The 20,161-nt window shown below is 38.7% G+C and overlaps 2 protein-coding genes across 2 annotated transcripts; both read left to right on the plus strand.

The window, feature by feature from the left end:
- The first annotated feature begins 14,782 nt into the window (after nucleotides 1–14,782).
- Nucleotides 14,783–17,371, plus strand: LOC127095475 (uncharacterized). The gene is made up of 3 exons (XM_051034157.1): nucleotides 14,783–14,911; nucleotides 14,963–16,125; nucleotides 16,816–17,371. The coding sequence occupies exons 1-3, from the start codon at nucleotides 14,783–14,785 to the stop codon at nucleotides 17,369–17,371; spliced, it is 1,848 nt and encodes a 615-aa protein (XP_050890114.1).
- A 315-nt stretch (nucleotides 17,372–17,686) lies between these two features.
- LOC127095476 (uncharacterized) lies at nucleotides 17,687–18,190 on the plus strand. The gene has a single exon (XM_051034158.1). It carries the CDS (start codon nucleotides 17,687–17,689, stop codon nucleotides 18,188–18,190), a length of 504 nt encoding a protein of 167 aa, XP_050890115.1.
- Nucleotides 18,191–20,161: the final 1,971 nt, after the last annotated feature.

Here is a 20,161-nt window from a genome sequence, read left to right on the forward strand (position 1 = left end):
CGACGAAGACGACCTGCGACCAACGACGACATTATGGATGCTATCGATGGTATGCAGGCACAGAATGCAGACATGATACAGATGATGCGTCAAATGCAACAGCAACAGGATGCTCGGAATGCCATAACCGACCAGCGGTTTACTGAGTTGTTTAGCAGATTCGACAGCTTAGACATACGTCAAAGATCACCAGGACCAAGAACCAGAGGTGGAAGGCAGCCTTAGTTGTATTTTTCTTTTCTTCTCCATTTTGTATTTCTTTCCCTTAAAACATCGAGGACAATGTTTAGTTCAAGTATGGGGGGGAAACATTATTCTTTCCATTCTCATCTTTGTTTCAAGTATGTACTCTCCCTTTTCATTGTTATTTCCCTATAAAAAACAAACAAAATATTTTTTTAAGTTAAGTCCTGAATGTGAAAAATTTTCTATTATCTATTTCCCTCAACTTTCTTGAGCCATAACAAAAATTTTAACACACCCAATAAGTATAAAGGTTGCTTACTTTATAAAATTTGAGTGAAATCAAAACAAAATCATTACCATAACAACGCTCTGAGAACCGCAATATGTTAGATCAGGATAAGTACCTATTATACAGAACTCCTTGAACTTTTAGTTCTATGGTAACCCCAAGTAGTTTATACAGAAGTCAGCACCATCTTAATAGCAAACTACGTGGAGAGCCGATGAATATAAGTGAATGATCCCCAAAGTAACATGAAATATACGAATATATCAAGAAATGCACTAATTAAATTAGGTGATCCTTACCAGATCATTTAATCTAAAGGTTGCAGATCATGCAAAAGCACAATACGAAAGATCCATTACGAGTTGGTTCAGTAGGAATCTGGTACTGAACTCGGTAGGGCGGACTACGGTTCGATCCCCCGCAATTTGCAATGGACTGAATAATGAAGGTATCCGACTTATGTACCAGAACTTCTAGCTAAAAGCGGATCATAATCACTAACCGGTTACTCCACTATGTGCGCGAAAAGATAAAGGGCTTAATGTGATTTCGCTAGAATGAAAACGGGTAAAATAAGACTAAAGGAACCAGGATAGCTATCATAGGGTACTTGAACTGATTGGCATAAGGTAGGGTTATCTAAGTTGTAACGGTAGTTGTTGATGTCAAGATTTAAACTCAAGTCCTCCTAAACAAAAATCCATTGGCAACCTAGTACGAATTGATGTGTGCTTTAAAATTTCATCTGACTAAAACTTTTAACAAGTTCTATACTGAATTTTGCTTGAGGACAAGCAAAGAATTAAGTATGGGGGAGTTTGATAACGCGAAATTATATCGCTTTTTAAGACTTAATTCAATTAAATTATATTATCATTTACGCTAGTTTATCTCATTTTATCAGATATTATGCAGTATTCCTCTTCTATTTATATCAGGTACCCATTTTGAAGCAAAAGTGAAGAAAAGAAGAAAAGGAGGTGTAAAAAGGAACAAAAAGGAGAGAAAAGGAACCAAAGGCCAAAGCCCAGCCCAAAGCGCACAAGTCACCAATGTTGTGCCTGTGACGGACGTCACAGGACGCGTGACGAGCGTCACGCGAAGTAGCCTTGTGACGGACGTCACACATGGTGTGACGAGCGTCACACCAGTCCACTAGCTTTTTGGCGCAAGTTACGCTCTCAGAAGAATGGAAGTAACGTTGAGGACTTCGTGTCCTATTCCCAAGCCGTGAATTTAGCACGCTGAAGACTCGTGGAAAAGAAGAAAAGGCAGTTAGTAGCACTACTATAAATAGCTACCCTAATCCCTCTCGTTTGCTCTCCTCTCTTTGCCGTTTACACACACCGAAGCTCTGCCGATTTTTTGTTCAAGCTTTTGCTTATTTTTCTTTTTCCAGCAGAATTAATATTGTTTATTTTATTTATTTCTTTTGCAAGTTTTATTTTCTTCTTCCCTTGCAAATTTACCTTTCCCGTTTTTAGCTTTTAGATATTTTTCGCATAATAGTTTCTATACCGGAAATTATTGTGCAACTTTATACCGGATTTAACCTTACGTTATATTCGAGTTTTTTTTATTTCCTTGATTTAATTTACTGTTTAATTGAAGAATCGAAGAACAAATCCTACCGGCTTGTGGTGGAGTGTTCAAGACCATTGTATTACGCATTCAGGTTCTCTAATTGTTATTTAATATTTAATGTTTTATTCTATTGTTTATTTACATTGCCTGCCTGAAATGAATCTGTGTATGCATGATAATAATTATTATTTAGTTAGCATGTCTGGCTAATTCGCCTAGGTATCGGTATGTAAAGTAAGCAGAAAAAGGGATCAAGACTAAGTCGGTCTATTCAAACTTAAAATTAGAATCAATCTTTTTATGGTCTTAACTTACAGGTTTAATAACAAGATTTTTTACAAAAGTAAAAGACATAAAGAAGTTGAAACCAACAGAGCGAGAGTTTGAGGTTTTAACTGGACAGTGTAAGTTAGTCATTAAGTCTATCTCAGGGCGAGAGCAAGTTTTAGAATTAATTAAATTCTGACTTTTTTCCAAAAAGTATTTTTAAAGATTGAATGTGAGGACGAGAGTTAAGCATTTAGATTTAATTGTATAACCTAAGTCAACAGAGCGAGAGTTTGAGATAAGGGTGTTTAAAACGGTCAGTATTTTCTTAAAAAGAGTTTCTGCAACTTTATTGTTTTCAAAATATGATTTTTGACTTAATTATAAGTGACAGCAACATTAGTATAAAATCATGGTTTATTCAACAGAGCGAGAGTTTGAGATAAAACCTTTAACCAATAAAGTTAACTGAAACGATTTATTTTAAAAACCTGGAAACCGACAAAGACTTGATTCCCTAGTTTTGACGAACTACATACCGATATCCGTTTTATTGATATTTAATCTAGATATTAGTTTAGCTCTTAGTTTTTCCCCAAACAATCAACTATTATTCACCTTAGCTTTACGAAGTAACCTTAGATAACGGTATATCGATTCATAAGTCCCTGTGGGATCGATATCTTTTAAAACTACGCGATAGAACTGTGCACTTGCAGTTTGTATCCCATTCTCGACTCACACAGTCGAGCGATCAAATGACGTGCGGAAAGATAAAACACCTGAAAATCATTTTGAAGGTTGAGTACACTTGAGTATATTTTGTCCATACGATCCCCTGGGGCATGTATGTCCTGCCGTTTTGCAGGTTACTATCTTTGATTGATGGCTAAAGAAGATGAGCCAAAGTTTGTTCGAAGGAAGACCCTGTTGTTTCAACATTGTCCAGTCGTGTAAGAAGATGGGTTGTCTAAGTCAAGTTCAGAATTTGTTTTCCCAGCATGGTCGAGAGGTTGGTGTTTTCCCAACAAGTGACTCCCCAGTTGAGTTGGTTTCTCTACCGTTCTGAGAATGTCAGATCAGTAAGTATCCTCAGCAGAATTGTTGTATGTTCCCACAGAGTTGGAAGATCGAATCAGAAATTGTATGCTCAGTAAAGTGATCATTTGCTTTCCCAGCAGGAGTTTTCCTCCCTTTGCATCTTGCATATAGTAATCATCATTTGCATTCGCATTCTCAAATCGCGTAGCATTTCCATTCAGTGTGGAACATTACGCCATAGAAAACTCAAGCATATGCATACATGCATTAGACCAGATTGGATCATATCTCCAGCAGAGACAGATCATTTTTTCACATCAGTATAACACATTTGCAGCAGTTGCTCTTGGCAACATTCAGAATCGATAATCCCAGTGAGATTTATTTTCTCACCAATCCGTGAAAGGAAAGCTTGATTCCCTTCCGATTTAGTCCCCGACAAGTGTCTGCCTTATTTTGACATATGTAAATATCATCCTTGCGATACCGGTAAGTGTCGTGTTGATCCCCGTAAATGTCTGTGCTTTTCTTTGATGTCGGCAAACATTATCTTTCGATGTCGGTAAACATCAAATTCCAATTGTTGGTCATCAGTAAATGGCATGTCTCGCATGGTGTCTACAAAAAATCATTATGTCAACACCCATGTGTGTCCTTTCCTTTCTTTGGTGTCGGTAAACATCATGGTTCGATGTCGGTAAACATCAGCCGCTTGTTAACCATCAGTAAATGGTTTTGTCGTTTAAGATTCCCCAGCAGGTTCGCTATCCGTAAATATCGAGTATTTCATTTTCGCCATCGGTAAATGGTTTCGTTTCATAAGTGTATTCTTTCTTTGGTGTCGGTAAACATCATTGTTAGATGTCGGTAAACATCGAGTTCCTTCCTAGTCATCGGTAAATGTCTGGTCTTGTTTCACTTTTAAACATCATTGTTCGATGTCGGTAAACATCATTGTTCGATGTCGGTAAACATCGAGTTCCTTCCCAGTCATCGGTAAATGTCTGGTCTTGTTTCACTTTTAAAAATCATTGTTCGATGTCGGTAAACATCGAGTTCCTTCCCAGTCATCGGTAAATGTCTGGTCTTGTTTCACTTGTAAACATCTTTTTCCTCCCCAGTGAAGCCACCAGCGGTAAATGGCCTCGCTTTCTTCGATATCGGTAAATATCAAATTTGTTTTGAAGCCGCCATTGGTAAATGGCCTCGCTTTCTTCGATATCGGTAGATATCAAATTTGTTTTGAAGCCGCCATCGGTAAATGGCCTCGCTTTCCTCGCTTCGTCACCTACAGAGTGCAAATTCTCCGGTTCTTTTGGTATTCAATCCCTGTTTACCTTGGAGGTCTGATAGCCGCTGCTTTCATCCGTTCAGGTTCACAGTTGATTGAATAGGGGCAACTGTAGCACCTCAAATTTGCCCTCCTCATTCATGTATTCATTTTAGGTCATTTAACATTTCATATTGCATTTCATCATGTCAATCAGAATTAGCTCCAAGAGTTTATCTTCCAAGAAGCTTGGATATCATCCAAGTCAATTGGTTTCATTTTCAGAGGTTTTCTTCATAAGATCAAGCTTAACAGGCTCAGTACAGTTCAAAATTCAACTATGAAATCGAAAGTCAACTGTTGGTCAACTGAAGGTAGAATGGCCAGGGAATGACTTGAGTTACTTCCAACATGTTCAAATGAGGCTTATTCATCATTCGACATATTACTCTTGAAGGAACAAAGGTCCAGCGCACAGGTTACAAATTTGGAAAGATGACTTGAACTGTCATTCTCGCTAGGCGAGCAGAATGGTTCACCTAGCGAGCCACCAGAGTCTGAACTGTCATGCTCGCTAGGCGAGCAGATTCTTCGCTAGGCGAAGCCCATGCGTTTTAAAAATATAACAGAAAAATCTTGGACTTGGACCTCTCTCATTTGAGCCCACAAAGCCACGAAACTCAGGTTATAAATTCAGTGGAAAAACCCTAGAAGAGTAAACAGAATTCAGAGCAGCCTCCATAGACACTGAAGAAAAAACTCTTTTGCACAGGATTACCTCTACCAATTCCATCTCATATAAACCCTAAGATTGTTCTGCAAATCCAATCGTGCAATTCAATTTCATTCGATCTCTCTAATCAGGTTTGCCTTATTCTCATTACTTTACGCTTTCAATCAGAAATTCCTGAAGCATGAGGTATTATGTTTGAATCCGGGAGAGTGGGTATAGTTAGGTTTTGCGCATGGGTTTAGACGTGTATGAATGTGTAGAATAATGCCTTGAATGTTTAATCACTTCGTTGCTAAGATGGATACCATAGGGTTTGGGGTTTCTGAAATCGTACTGTTATCAATGGAGAATCCAGAACCCGCAGGCATTCGCTAGCCCATCGCTAGGCGAGCCTGCAGCGAAGCTTCGCTAAGCGAGACAGTTGCGATCGTGACAGCAGTTGTTTTTTCTGTTCGCCCCCTAATCTGTTCTGTGTTTGTTATATTGCATTCGGGTACATGTTTTAATATGTATGTCATGTCTTGATGTGTGGATCCTTGTCCCCTAACTTTGAGTTTTGATACCCTTTGGATGCATTTGTTTGACAAGAGGTTTAGGCCTCCTATCCTTGATTGCTTTTTATGATCTTTTTGTGAACTTTAAGCAGCATGATTCATGTGGTTGCTATGATCCGTCTGTTTGGTGCAACTCTTGATTGCACCCCATCTTGTTATTCTAACTTGTTTGTTGAGTTTTTGTGAGGACTCACATGACTCTTGAAGAGATAGCTTGCTTGGTATTCCACTTTATTTGTGGGATACCATTTGGAGATTTATTCCGATTACCTTGCTGACTTGCTTTCTTTGGTGGTGCTAGCTTGAGAGATCACCGGGTTTCTTGCTTCTTTAGCTGTTATTACTTCGGATTTCTATCCGTGTGGTAGATCTCTTGATCCCTTTATCTTTCCCGTATTTTACCACTTTCTTAGCTGGAAGACCTCGATAGGAGGAAATGTTTTTGTGTGTTTACTTTTGTGCCCAAAGACCTCCGAGAAGAGGCACCAGTGCTAAAGACCTCCATGAAGAGGCAATTGACTGATAAAAGGGATTATTAGTCAATCCCCCGGTATTCAGTGTGTCGTTCTTTATGCTCGCACTACGTTTCGATGCTTCAGAACAAAAGCCCAAGATCTTTTGTCCGGTCAGTTAGTAGAGAGGGTTCCATCTTCCTGAATCCCCACTTTTTGTCATGAGCTCACCCTATCCAGGGTTAAGAGCTATGAGGTCTTATCCTCATTACCCTTTTGATCTGCTCACCCTGACGTTTAATGTCAGTGGTTAAGAGCCCATTTGATTACCTTTCCATGGCTTGTTTGTCGAGGTTGATATGACCCCTCTTGACTAAAGCCCTACCCATGTATGTTTGAGCCCCCTTGTTGGCTGTTTACTTTATGCATGTTTGTTTTGTATGGTGTGATCGTCTCACCCATAGGACTGCTAGGCTTCGTATAGTCTCTCGTTTGCATGTCAATTAAGGTAGCATGGTTCCTTCGTCTAGGACTTCCTTTTTGCATGAGAATTCCTAAAACACAAACAAACTCATTGATTTTTCTTCTCCTAAGAACACGTTAACTCCTTCTACTACAGGCGAGTAAGTCTCCAAAGGTCGGGCATCTGGTAGATTGCGTAGTAACGACGTTCACCTAAAAAACACAAAACAAACAAATAGGTTAGCCGAACTACGGCTTGCTCTGATTCTCATTCCAGATGAGATACGTAGGCATAAGACGCGATGTCTTAGCGAGCACACTCCTCTTTAACCCATAGGTAGCCGAGCTACGAAGACTCTGATTCCCATATTCAGATGAGATACGTATGCAGTGGATGCGACATCCGTGCGAGTCATTTTCTTTTGACCCCTCTTTTAGTAAATAGTACATTAGATAAACCCACACCCTTTAGACAAGAACAATAAGAGTGGATCCCGTAGAGTACTACGGATGCGTAGGGGTGCTAATACCTTCCCTTCGCATAATCGACTCCCGAACCCAAGATCTGGTTGCGAGACCTTGTCTTTTCCTTTCCTTTTTCCAAGTTTACTTCGAGCGTTTCCTTTCCCTCCTTCGGGATAAATAACATACGGTGGCGACTCTTCTGTCATTGCTTTTTTCGCCGGTTTTTTTTCGCGTTCCTTTTTTAGGTTGCGACACCCAGTAACCGGTATCCCTGGTGTTCCTACCTTCTGCTCCCTATTATGACTTGTTGTCCCCTGTGGAGTCAGATTTTCCTGAGTTGAGATATACCTTTGTAGGTCTTCCTTAGATGATTCGGTTGATTGATATCTCTCACCCTTTTACTGGTCTTAGATATCCATTCTTCCCGAGTATGTCGTTCTCTCACCCTTATACCAGTGTTCAGATCACACGTCTCTTTGAGCTTATTACCCAGTAACCGGTATTACCTCGTCCCGTTGCTTCCCCAGCGAAGTCCCTTAGTGGATTCTCCCCATCCGAGTCCGGATTTTTTATCCGAAGTATCCGTCATGGATAATTTTGTTGTGTTGGCATATTCCCCAACACATGCACTTTCGAGTCAACCCGAATCCTTCCATTGGATTTATTCCCTTTGGAATTCTGTTCCCCAAGCTTTGAGTCGTGACCTGCTCACGCGTTTTCACCCTTTACTCCCCCAGAGTCTCTGTCTCCTTAGTGAGTGTATTACTCCTTTGGATTTTCAGTTTCCCCGGATTTCTTTTTCTTTTGTGGTCGCATATCCCCACAGAGTTTACTATTCTACATGCATACATCTGCATCATGAGATCTCTTAGGGACCAAAATTCGTCTCTTTGATATTATTTAAGCCCATTCTACCCCGTCGAGACGAAGATTTTAACCTTCACTTCTCCGGCTAGAATGACCTTAAATAGGGGCATCTGTAAGACCCTAATTTTGTCCCTAAGATCCCTCAGGGCATCATAACATTGCATTTGGCATTGCCTCAAGGATCATTAGCATCTTGGTTCCCTTTGCCTTTGGGTGGGACTTCTTGTGAGTGGTCTGAGATCACCAAGCATGCTTGAATTGCATATCCTTGCTTTTCTCATTTTGTTTACTAACCAAAAGCACAAAAATATGTCACTAACATCTTTTGTTTGTAACTTAAGCAATCACTAGGTCAAGAGCTTCAAGGAGATCCTTTGTGGAATGATATGGTCAGGAGAAGATGATAGCAAGCATGGAAATGGTTCCCAAAGCTCTCATCCATCAAATATGCCTCCCTAGCATCTCAATTCATCATTTTGATCAAAGCAAGTGAAAGGGTTTGAGGTTTATTCCTCAGGGAAACCCTAATTCATCTGTGCACCACAATGCCTTGCTCATGAAGCAACCTCAACCCATGATCAAATACAATCAATGGAACTTCTTTAACTTATCATTTCATGCATATTTGAACTTATTTGAGTGTCCTCAATCATCAATTCATCAAGATATGAGTCATGGACTTGAGAAGTTGATCAGTCAATACATCTGACTATTTTGAAATGCACTGAGACTTAACATTTTATGTGTTGGTCAAATGGAGATGATTCCAAAAGAAAAATGTTATTAAGGACAATATGAATAACTTTCATGTTCATCAAAAATTGATTTGAAGCTTGGAAGGCCATCTGTCATTCCAATACATTATAGGTCATTTTGACTGAAACCCTAATTTTGGGTTAACTTCCCAAGGACATAACTCATTCATTTTTTATGATTTTGAGGTGGGATTAAATGCATTGAAAAGTTTAAGATGTCTACTTAAAATGTTATGTTGAGAAAAATTTCAAAATCTCAAAGGAAATACATGTGATAATGCAAGACATTATAGGTCCTTTTGGACCAAATGCATTAAAAGGCAAAAAAGTCCAACTTCAAGTACCCATAACTCTTTCATAAAAAATCCAAATGATTCCAAATTTAAGTCCATTTTGATTGTCTTGAAAACATATACAACTTTGATGTTGGAGGTTTTTCCATTTGAGGCTTGCATCATCAAAACAGAACAGCTTGAAAATTGGCCAAATTTGGAAACCTTGCTTTGACATGTCATGCACCTTACACTTTAAACTCAAATTTCATAAATTTCCACACTTCAAATGGATTTTTGCCCAACATAACAATTGTTCCTTACATCAAGACCTTTCCAACCATTACTCACATGACCATATTTGGATTTGGCAAATATCATTTTCGAAGAGGAGAACGTTTAGTGCATTTTTGGGAAACTTGATTCAATTGCCATGCATGAGCTGATTACATCTATGTTGCACGTCCATTTCATTCATTTGTAATCTCAGCTTGCCAAATCAAGTGGAATTGGGCCCTCCATGCGCCTGTACATGCCCATGCATGGAGGCCCTTTCCATTCATGCAAATTTGAAATCACACTTTCAGCATGGCTTTGGCTATAAATACATGGCATGTAAGCTCTCATTCTTCACCCTGATTCAACCTGAAATGCTGCAGAATTCTCTCCATAACCTTCACTAAAGGAATTTTCACTTTTCTCTAGAAAATTCAGATTTGAATTTCAACTTCCTTGGTTGATTTTCAGACCTATAATTCCTCAGTCTTGCTTCCTCTTCATCACTAGATCTCATTGCAAGCTTTGGTTGTGAATAATCGTGCTTACAAGACCTGCATTTCAAAGGTGGATAACAGAACCTTTTCTCTTCGAAACTCTTTGATCCTTGCTTATTTCTTATGTTCCTTGGTCTGGCTGAAGTCCTCTCAATATAGGAATCTGATTTGTGCTTTCAATTTTGCAAAAACATGAAGTTCATGATGAACACCATCATACTTCCAGCTCCGATTTCTCCATTTATAGGGATCTAGAGTGGAAGTGCATGGTATAAGAGTGATGTACATTACTTCCTCTTTCGATTGATGTATAGATCGCTCCATTTGGTTGAGTTTGCCATGTCTGCAATTCTCACCGGAACTGGAGGTCTCACCGGAGAAGACGGTGGCTCCGGTGGTCGTCCCAACTCCAGATCAAATCTGGACCGTGTGATCTCTTTTCCAGATCTAATCTGGACCTTCAGTTGTTATGACTTTTTTTAATGCACCCTGCGCTTCAGTTGACTAGTGTGTTTGGTACGCGCGCGCCTGTGAGCCATCTGATGTGCCACATCATTTAATGAATCTCATCCAACGTGCCAGGCTTTTTCTGATTTTATTAATTTCCATTTTATTTTCTTTAATTCCATTTTATTTCAAAAATCAATATCTCTTTCATTTTTTATCCAAAAATTATGGGACCAATTGCATTAGTCTCCAAGTAATTTCTAGTTTCTATTTCTGATTTTTAATATTTTTTATTTTGTCGTTTGATATTTTTTGTGAATTTTCTCTTTTCTGGTTATTCTTAATTCATTTTAAATAGTTTTTGATATTCAAAAAATACAAAAATATTTTCCTAACCTATTTGAATGATGATGAATCTATGAAAAATATTCTCATCAATTTTTAAAATGATTTGAGATTTATTTGAGATTTTAGTTCAATTAGGTTATTTTTATTCACTTTTAATTGATTAAAAATAGTTCTGACTTTTAAAAATGCTGAAATTTTTTGTCAAACTTTGTTTGACCTTGTTAAACTTAGGATAAATTACTTGGACCTTTCAAGGTTGATTTGAGGTAATTTTGAAGTTTGACCTTTCTTTTATTTTTAATTCAAGTTTATTTTAATAATTAAAAAATGCCAAAAATATTTTGTTCATTTCTTGACTTCCAATCTTCATCTCACTTCTGTTTTTGATTGTTTGACTTTGACTTTCAATGCCATTGGTCAACATATGTGGATTGGTACATGTATTTCATCTAATGCACTTTAATTTTGCCATTTCTATTTCTCTTATCCATCTCCCTCTTCTTCTCCTTCTTATTTTCTTTTTGATCAATGAGTTGAAGGTTGATAAGTTAACATTGATTAGGGAGACTTAATCTTCCTTGATTCAAATCTAATTCATCTTGATCAATTGATCAAATGAATGACTTTGCATTAAGGATAGGTTGTTTTCTAAATCATGCAATAGGCTTAAACCAATACAAGATCATTTTTCTTTTCCTTTTTGGCATGGCAAGTTGTTGGAACTTGGTTCACTAATCAAGACTTCTAATTTGTGCTGTTGCCTACATTATTATTGACCGGCCTCAGATAGTTGTGACTTCTACATAAGTCCAATTACGATTGCTTAACATAGCGCTAAATTTGCCTTATGGCACACTAACTACTAACACTAACTATTGACAATTAACATTTACTTTTTGCTCTTTACTTTTATGCAATTTACTATTCTTGCACATATTATTCATTTGCTTTTTTCCTTTGCTCACTTGAGCACATGTTTATGTTAATGCCATTTGCCTTTTGCTCACTTGAGCACATAATTGTGTATATATTATTATGCTTGTGTTTTGTTTTGATTATTGTGAACCAAATGCAAAGAAATGGACTTAGTTTCTAGGACTTTCCCTATGCAAAGAAATGGAGAATTGGACTTAGATTCTAGGACCTTCCTTATGCAAAAATGGGAGTAAAAGGATCTTAATGATGAAGATGGGTTAGAAGGACCAAATCTCTAAACTCACTCTTGTCCATTCTTGATTTACTTCATGGAACTTTTGATGTGTGTGCTTTTTGTGCTAGGAGTTCCCATTTGAGATTAATTGGAGGGCCATTGCCATGTTCATCCAAAGTGAAAGATACAAGATACATTGAAGATCTCTTAAGAGACTTGTTTGATCGCTTATGCTTTGTGTGATTGCTTATTCCAAAGAATGGGAGCTACTTGGATCATCAATATGATCTCAAGAGAGGAACTCCATTGTGGTTTTGTTTCTTCATCCCTCACCTTTTTATTTTACTTAGGACTTAGCCATTCTTCTTCTTCTCCCCACTCTAACCCAAGCCAAAACCTTTTGTGCAAACATTTAACCATTGTTTTCAACATTAGAAACCTAAGCCTTATGCTTTTGATTTTCAAACTTTCTTTTCATAACACCTATTTTGAATTGAATCTTTAAGTCCACTTTGACTATTTTGTATATACTTCTAATTGGTAAATATAACCCATTCAAATGTCTTTTGTGGTTCCAATGGCCACCTCCTTAATCAAGCTTTTCATAACCTTTAGCTATTAGGTTTGAGTTATCCTTGTGGTAGATGTAATGCTCACCTATATCCTTAGTGATGGACAATGAGTCTTCCATGCTTATTATAGGGTTAACCCCTCACTAACATGTTGAAGCTATCCTCACATGGTGGATTTGTGGTTTGGTTGAGTTTTCTCCCTTTGATAACAAAAGACTTTAAGGCTTTTGGACCAATCAATCCACCAATTTGTTTTGAAATTTTTACTCCGAACTACGAGGTTTTGATCCTAATCTTTTTATAAGATGGTACGTAGGCAATGGGTTTATCCATCCAAACACAAAATGTAAATAAACTTGTACATTCTCCTCTCATCTCTTCAATCATGTTTGCACAAACAAAATTTTCCACAAAACAAACAACCTTGCAACAAATATGAAAAGGGCTCCCTAGGAGTACCTAGGATGTTTTGGGTGCCTAACACCTTCCCATTGCATAACCAACCCCCCTACCCAGATCTCTGTTCTCTTTTACTAGTTTTTGTTAAAACTATTAGGTTTTTGTTCGCTTTCTAACCATTCCTTTGGATAAATAGAAGTGCGGTGGCGACTCGACTTGTATGATTTACCTTGGATTTAGTAAATATCTCTAATGGTAACGAATACCCCGCTACAGTTGTTGTGCCTAAGGTGTAGCATCAGGTTATGTCGAAGGGTGGTTGAGGATTATGAAAGATGGCAACGAACAAAGACTGAGAGAAACAGGAGGAAGGAAAGCCAACTACAGAAGGTGTATCCCAAGCCTAGAGAAAGCCTTTTTGGTTTTATTGTGCGTTACTACAAGTACGAAACATAATGCTTGATGTGTCCCAGATGTGGGGCAGTGTACAACAGAGAATTAGCTGAAGCATTCGAAAGAATCCCATCTAACCAAGGTTGGGACGGACATGGAGGTAACCCGAATATGTACATCTTCGACAAGAGGGGAGTTCCTAGGAGGCCATACAGCCCTCACCCAAGGGCGAAAAGAGTTATGTTTAAACTTCCAGCAAAAGTCCCTGAGGATAAATGGACTCAGGCGGGGTCAAAGAAAGGAAAGTGGAGAAGTTTTAAGGATGGAGGAAGAACCTCTTGGGCTTATAGAAAACAGTTCCAGGCATCTAAGAGAGAGGCTATCAGACTGGAGAACTACAAAGGAAAGAATCACATGTCAAGATCCCAGTGGAGAAGACATCAGAGGTTGAGGAAGGCCGAAAGAGAGATGACTTCAAGGGAGATTGGAGAATCCAACAGCGTCAAGGTTCCCCCAAATGTCACAAATTCGACCAAACCACCTGTAGGAAGGAAGTTGTTTCCAGATGAAAACAAAAATCAGAAAGTTCAGGAGGAACAAGTGAGAGAGAAAGAAATTCTCACTGACGACTTTGAGTCCGACGGAGTGTCATCTGTTAATATGAATTGCAATGTGGTCTCAGTTCTGCCATACAAATACAATCAGGAGACGGAGATTGAAGATAATGAGGAAGCGGATGTTGTGGAGATGGCGAAGCATAAACCTGTGTGTTACTATATTCTCAACAACGACGCTGTCGAATAGCAGAACGCTCTTTTTGAAAGGCCTCACTAAGGGATGCAGAACCACCTCAAGCCCCTATACATTAGAGCTAAAGTTTGACATGTGGGGGTGAATAAAGTTCTGGTGGACGGAGGAGCAGCAGTCAATCTGATGCCTCAATTCATGTTGAAAAAGATAGGTATGTTCGACACTGATGTCAAACCTCACAATATTGTATTGTCAAACTATGAGGGTAAGATAGGACAAACTCTGGGTGTCATACAAGTAGATCTGACTGTTGGATCAATCACAAGACCAACAATGTTCATGGTGATACCTGCGAAGGCGAATTACAACTTGCTGCTAGGAAGGGAATGAATACATGGAATAGGGGCAGTTCCTTCGACCATGCATCAGAGGATATCCATCTGGAGAGAAGATGGTGTAGTAGAAAATGTTGAAGCTGACCAAAGTTACTTCATGGAAGAAGTAAACCATGTAGACAAGAAGAACTTCGACAAGAATTTGGCTCATATAGGACCATGCCACCCAGCTGAAGAAGGCTACGCCCTAAATAAAAATGCTTTGTATTTCTTGACTCTACACCCCAATGGCTTTTAGTGAGATAGGGAAATTATGGGGGACCCAGAAGAAGGGGAATCATCTGAAATACGGCCAACAGGCTGGGATGAAGACCTGTATTATGCATGAGTCTTCTTTTTCGAAAAGATTTTGGCTTACATGGCTGAGAACAAAAGAAAAGCGGCTCTCGAAGCCAAGATAACTAACATGGCTGACGAAGCCACATATGGTGAAATCTATAATACAGGACCTGGGGAGTACTTTAAACCAAAAACCCCTGACGAACAGGTACATGTGGAACTAACAGAATAAAGGTTAGATTCCATCTATGATGAAGAGGTGGGATTCGAAAAAGATCCAGTGACGTCGAGTGCAAAGATGTTAGTGCAAGATCCTCTTGAAGAAATTGATCTTGGAAATGAGAGTACAAAAAGAATCACCTACATCAGCACTAAACTGGACCCCAAGTTGAAAGTACGAGTAATTGAATTGCTAAGAGAAAACAAAGATTGCTTTTCTTGGGACTACGACGAGATGCCTGGTTTGAAGAGGGACCTGGTCGAATTGAAGTTGCCTATCAAGGATGGCAAGAAGCCCATCAAGCAGAGTCCAAGGAGATTTGCCCCAGAGATTCTTTCAAAGATCAAAAAAGAGGTCGAAAGACTTCTTCGATGTAATTTCATTAGGATTACAAGGTATATCGAATGGATTGCAAACATAGTTCCTGTTATCAAGAAAAATGGCTCTTTAAGAGTATGTATAGATTTTCGTGATCTAAATGCAGTAACTCCTAAAGATGAGTATCCAATGCCTGTGGCAGAGATGCTGGTTGACTCAACTGCAGGCTATGAATATCTTAGCATGCTTGATGGATATTCTGGCTATAACCAGATTTTCATTGCAGAAGTGGATGTTTTCAAAACAACCTTCCGATGTCCAGGGGCAATAGACACTTATGAGTGGATAGTTATGCCCTTTGGGTTAAAAAATGTTGGGGCAACATACCAGCGAGCAATGAATTCTATATTCCATGATTGTATAGAGACATTTATGCAAGTGTACATAGATGATATTGTGATAAAATCTATATCAGACGAAGATCATCTAACCCATCTCAGCCAATCATTCGAAAGAATGAGAAAACATGGCTTAAAGATGAATCCTCTTAAATGTGCATTCTTTGTGCAGGCTGGAGATTTTCTGGGCTTTGTGGTCCATAAAAAGGGGATAGAAATCAATCAGAATAAGACGAAGGCTATTATGGAGACCAAAGCATCATCAACTAAGAAAGAATTGCAATCATTATTAGGAAAGATAAACTTCCTGAGAAGATTCATCTCAAACTTAAGTGGTCGAACTCAAGCCTTCTCTCCCCTCCTACGCCTGAAACAAGGGAAGTTCGAATGGAATGATGAACATCAAAAGGCATTCGACAAAATTAAGCATTATTTGACTAATCCTCCTATCTTGGCACCACCATGTGGAAAGAAGCCTATGAGACTGTATATATCAGCTTCCGACACTACTATAGGTAGCGTGTTGGCACAAGAGAATGAAGATGGCATCGAAAGAGCCATTTATTATCTTAGTAGGGTTTTAAATGATGCAGAAACTAGATACACTTCAATAGAAAAGTTGTGCCTTTATTTGCATTTCTCTTGTAGTAAACTCAAGTATTATATAAAACCTATTGATTTATACGTCTCTTCACACTTTGATGTCATTAAGTATATGTTATCAAAGCCAATAATGCACAGTCGAATTGGAAAATGGGCATTAGCGGTCACTGAATACTCTTTAGCCTTTATGCCTTTAAGAGCAATGAAGGGACAAATAATATCAGACTTTATTGTAGACCATGCAGTGGTCGAAAGTCCTCAATTTCAAGTTGAGTTGAAACCTTGGAGATTATTCTTCGACGGTTCCACTCATAAAGATGGAAGTGGAGTTGGGATCATGATAATTTCTCCTGATGGAATTCCAACAAAACTCAAATATAGAATTGAAGGTCCCCTTTGTTCTAACAATGAAGCAGAATATGAAGCCCTTATTGCAGGACTTGAGGCTTTGTTGGAATTGGGGGCAACTAGGGTCGAAATTAAAGGAGACTCAGAATTAGTAATCAAGCAACTAATGAATGAGTACAAATGTATAAAAGAAAATTTGATTATGTACTTCGTCATTGCAAATAGGTTGCTCACATTTTTTGAATATATAGACATAAAACATGTCCCTAGAATAAAAAACCAAGAACCTAATGACTTAGCACAAGTAGCTTCAGGCTATAGAATTTCAAAAGAGAAGCTAGAGGAACTTGTCGAAGTAAGAGGAAAAGCAATGGCGGCCAGATTGTCTCCGACAGATTTGGAAAGCACTCAGTTAGGATATGCTAACAAAGAAGAGTTTGAAGTACTGACCATTGATACCTTAATGGATACAGATTGGAGGAATCCAATTATTAATTATCTCAAGGACCCTTCGATAGATACAGAAAGAAAAACCAAGTACAGGGCTTTATCTTATGTTTTGGTGGGGAATGAATTATTCAAGAAAACCCCTGAAGGGATCCTGTTGAAATGTTTAGGAGAAAACGAGGCATACTTGGCATTATCTAGTGTACATAGTGGAGCATGTGGAGCACACCAGGCAGGCCATAAGATGAAATGGTTGCTTTTCAGATATGGAATGTATTGGCCCACCATGTTAAAAGATTGTTTAGAGTTTGGTAAGGGTTGCCAAGAATGTTAAATACATGCAGGAATTCAACATGCTCCTGCAAGTGAGCTTCATGCAATTATCAAGCCTTGGCCTTTCATAGGTTGGGCATTAGATCTAATTGGGGAAATTCGACCTAATTCATCCAAAGGTCAAAGGTACATACTTGTAGGAATTGACTATTTCACTAAATGGGTCGAAGCAGTACCTTTAGTAAATGTGGATCAAGAAACTGTCATTGAATTCATTCAAAGGCAAATATTATATAGATTTAGAATCTCAGAAAGTATAACAACAGATCAAGGATCAATTTTTACTGGTCGAAAGATGCAAGAGTTTGCAAAGGAAATGGGTTTCAAATTATTAACATCCAGACCTTATTATGCTCAAGCCAATGGGCAAGTCGAAGCAGCCAATGAAGCAATAATTGGTTTAATCAAAAAACATGTAGGAAAGAAGCCAAAAAATTGGCACAAAAATTTAGATCAAGCACTTTGGGCTTGTCGAACCTCCCCTAAAGAAGCTACTAACACTACACTTTTCCAACTAACATTTGGACATGATGTAGTATTACCTGTCGAAATCTACTTGCAATCAATGAGAATCCAAAGACAAGGAGAAATTCCATCCGACCTATACTGGGAAATGATGGTGAATGAACTGGTTGATTTGGACGAAGAAAGGTTGCATGCGTTAGAAGTATTAAGAAGACAGAAGGAGAGGGTAGCAAGGGCATACAATAAGAGGGTCAAAGGTAAAACTTTCACTATGAATGAGTTAGTTTGGAAAGTTATATTACATATGGATCGAAAGAATAAAATATTAGGAAAATGGTCTCCACATTGGGAATGACCTTTTCGAATTTTAAAAGCATTTTCAAATAATGCATACGAAATAGAAGAACTAACAGAGGATCGAAGAATCCTAAAAGTAAATGGTAAATACTTAAAGAAGTATAAACCATTTGTGTATGAGGTTAAAATCATAACAACGTAGTAAGCAAAGAACTATCATAGCCAAAATGGTGAAGATATTTAAACTCCAAATTTTGCCAAAATGGCTTTCGTCTTAATCAAATTACAAATGAACAAGAGTCGAATAGAAAAAAATACAATTGGAAATCAAAAAGGAATAGTGGCCCTCATCCGATCATACTTTATCTTTGCCAAGCCAATCTTGTACTGAACAACAACTTGAACCCCTCTGAGGCGTGCAATATCTTCATTCATAGCAGTAGCCTTTTCGACGTGATCTACGCTCTGCTTCTCCAGATTATCAGCTTCAGTACTATCCAAGCCTTGGATAGCAGCCTACTTCTCCTTAGCATCAGAAATCTTCTTCTGTAATTCTGCAATGTGAGATTCCCAGAGTCGTATCGAAGCAGTATGAGTGTCGAATTCTGCTTGGGCTGATTTTCTGGAAGCGGTTAACTCCTCAGAGGCTTTTGAAGTTCGAAGGGCATTATCAAACTCAGTGGCTTGAGCTTTTTCAGTTGATTGAAGCTTTGCTTTGGCATCCACCTCCCTACGGTATTCATCACAGACTTGGTCAGTGAGGTTCTGGATGTCGATAAGGGCTTCACCTATATCAGTGGGGCAAACAGTGATGTTGATCTTGCTTATCAGCTTCTTTATGCCAAAGCTTGCTCCCACATCCTTATTTAACTCTTCAAAGAGATCTACATCAAAAACCGCCTTCTTTACCTGCTGAAGGAGTTTGTCATGTGATGCTTCGTTTTCACTAGCACCAGAATGGGTCGAAGCTCTAGAAATGCTTTGCTCTGAAGAAGATTCTCTTTGAGCCATCATTAACCTTACATACTTGAGGGGATCATTTTATTTTAAAGCATTTTTCTCCTTCTTAGTAAGTGATATAGGCGAAGTCTGGATGATGGATGGTCGAACATTAGTTGGATTTGGGACCGTTTCGACATTAGCATCACCAGTTCCAGTCTGATTTCCTTCAGGATCAGCTTCTCCCTCACTCATGTCTTCATCTTCCTGAAAGTACCCCTCAATCTCATTAGAATCCTGATCATCCTCGTCAGCATAATCTGAAGGGAACGCAACTCTTGCAGGAGAATTACTGATAGTATCCTCAGAATCTTCTTTCTTTGTTGAGTCGTTCTCTTCAGCATGCTTTAAATATCTTTTACCATCTTCACCAGGGGAAGAGGTTTCTTGTTCGTTCTGGGCATTATCTGCTTCGAGATTTTGGGCTTTAGTTGAAGATCCTTTGTTTTGGACAACACTTCTGATTGTCGGAGGAGGAGATGGATTCATGCCGCTCGATGGATCACTCTGATTGGTAGTAGAAATGAAGGGAGTGGTAGGTTTTTCCTGAAAACAAAGTGTTAGAATAAAATAGGAGTTTATCGAAAGATAAAACACTCAAGATAGAAGTTTACCTGTTGAGCCTCAGGGTCAGAAGCATTGCTCCCAATATGCTCTAGTGCTGTGCCACCAGAGGGCTGGGATTGAGTTTCCTTTGAAGGAGGAGGGAGAATGTTGATTTCGACAACTTGTTGTTTGTGTGTTTGGTAAGGGGCAACTGTTGCCTTATTCTTTTTCTGTTTTTTTTAAGTGGAGTTGGAGGAGTTTCTTCTTCATCGTTTTCGACAAGAATTACATTTGCAGTGGGGACTTTTCTTTTCTTGGGCGTCAAAGGAGGCTTGCCACTACCTTGAAAAAGGAAAATTATAAACAGTTAGAAAAATACGAAAGAGACAAAGAAGTTATTTGATGTAATACCTTTGAACTCTTCTTCATTTTTTCTGGAGCAACATCCTTGGCAGAGGGAGCTCCCTGGCTTAAAGAGGTAGTT

This window comes from Lathyrus oleraceus, chromosome 6 (genome assembly GCF_024323335.1).
Source record: "Lathyrus oleraceus cultivar Zhongwan6 chromosome 6, CAAS_Psat_ZW6_1.0, whole genome shotgun sequence".
Lineage (NCBI taxonomy): Eukaryota > Viridiplantae > Streptophyta > Magnoliopsida > Fabales > Fabaceae > Lathyrus > Lathyrus oleraceus.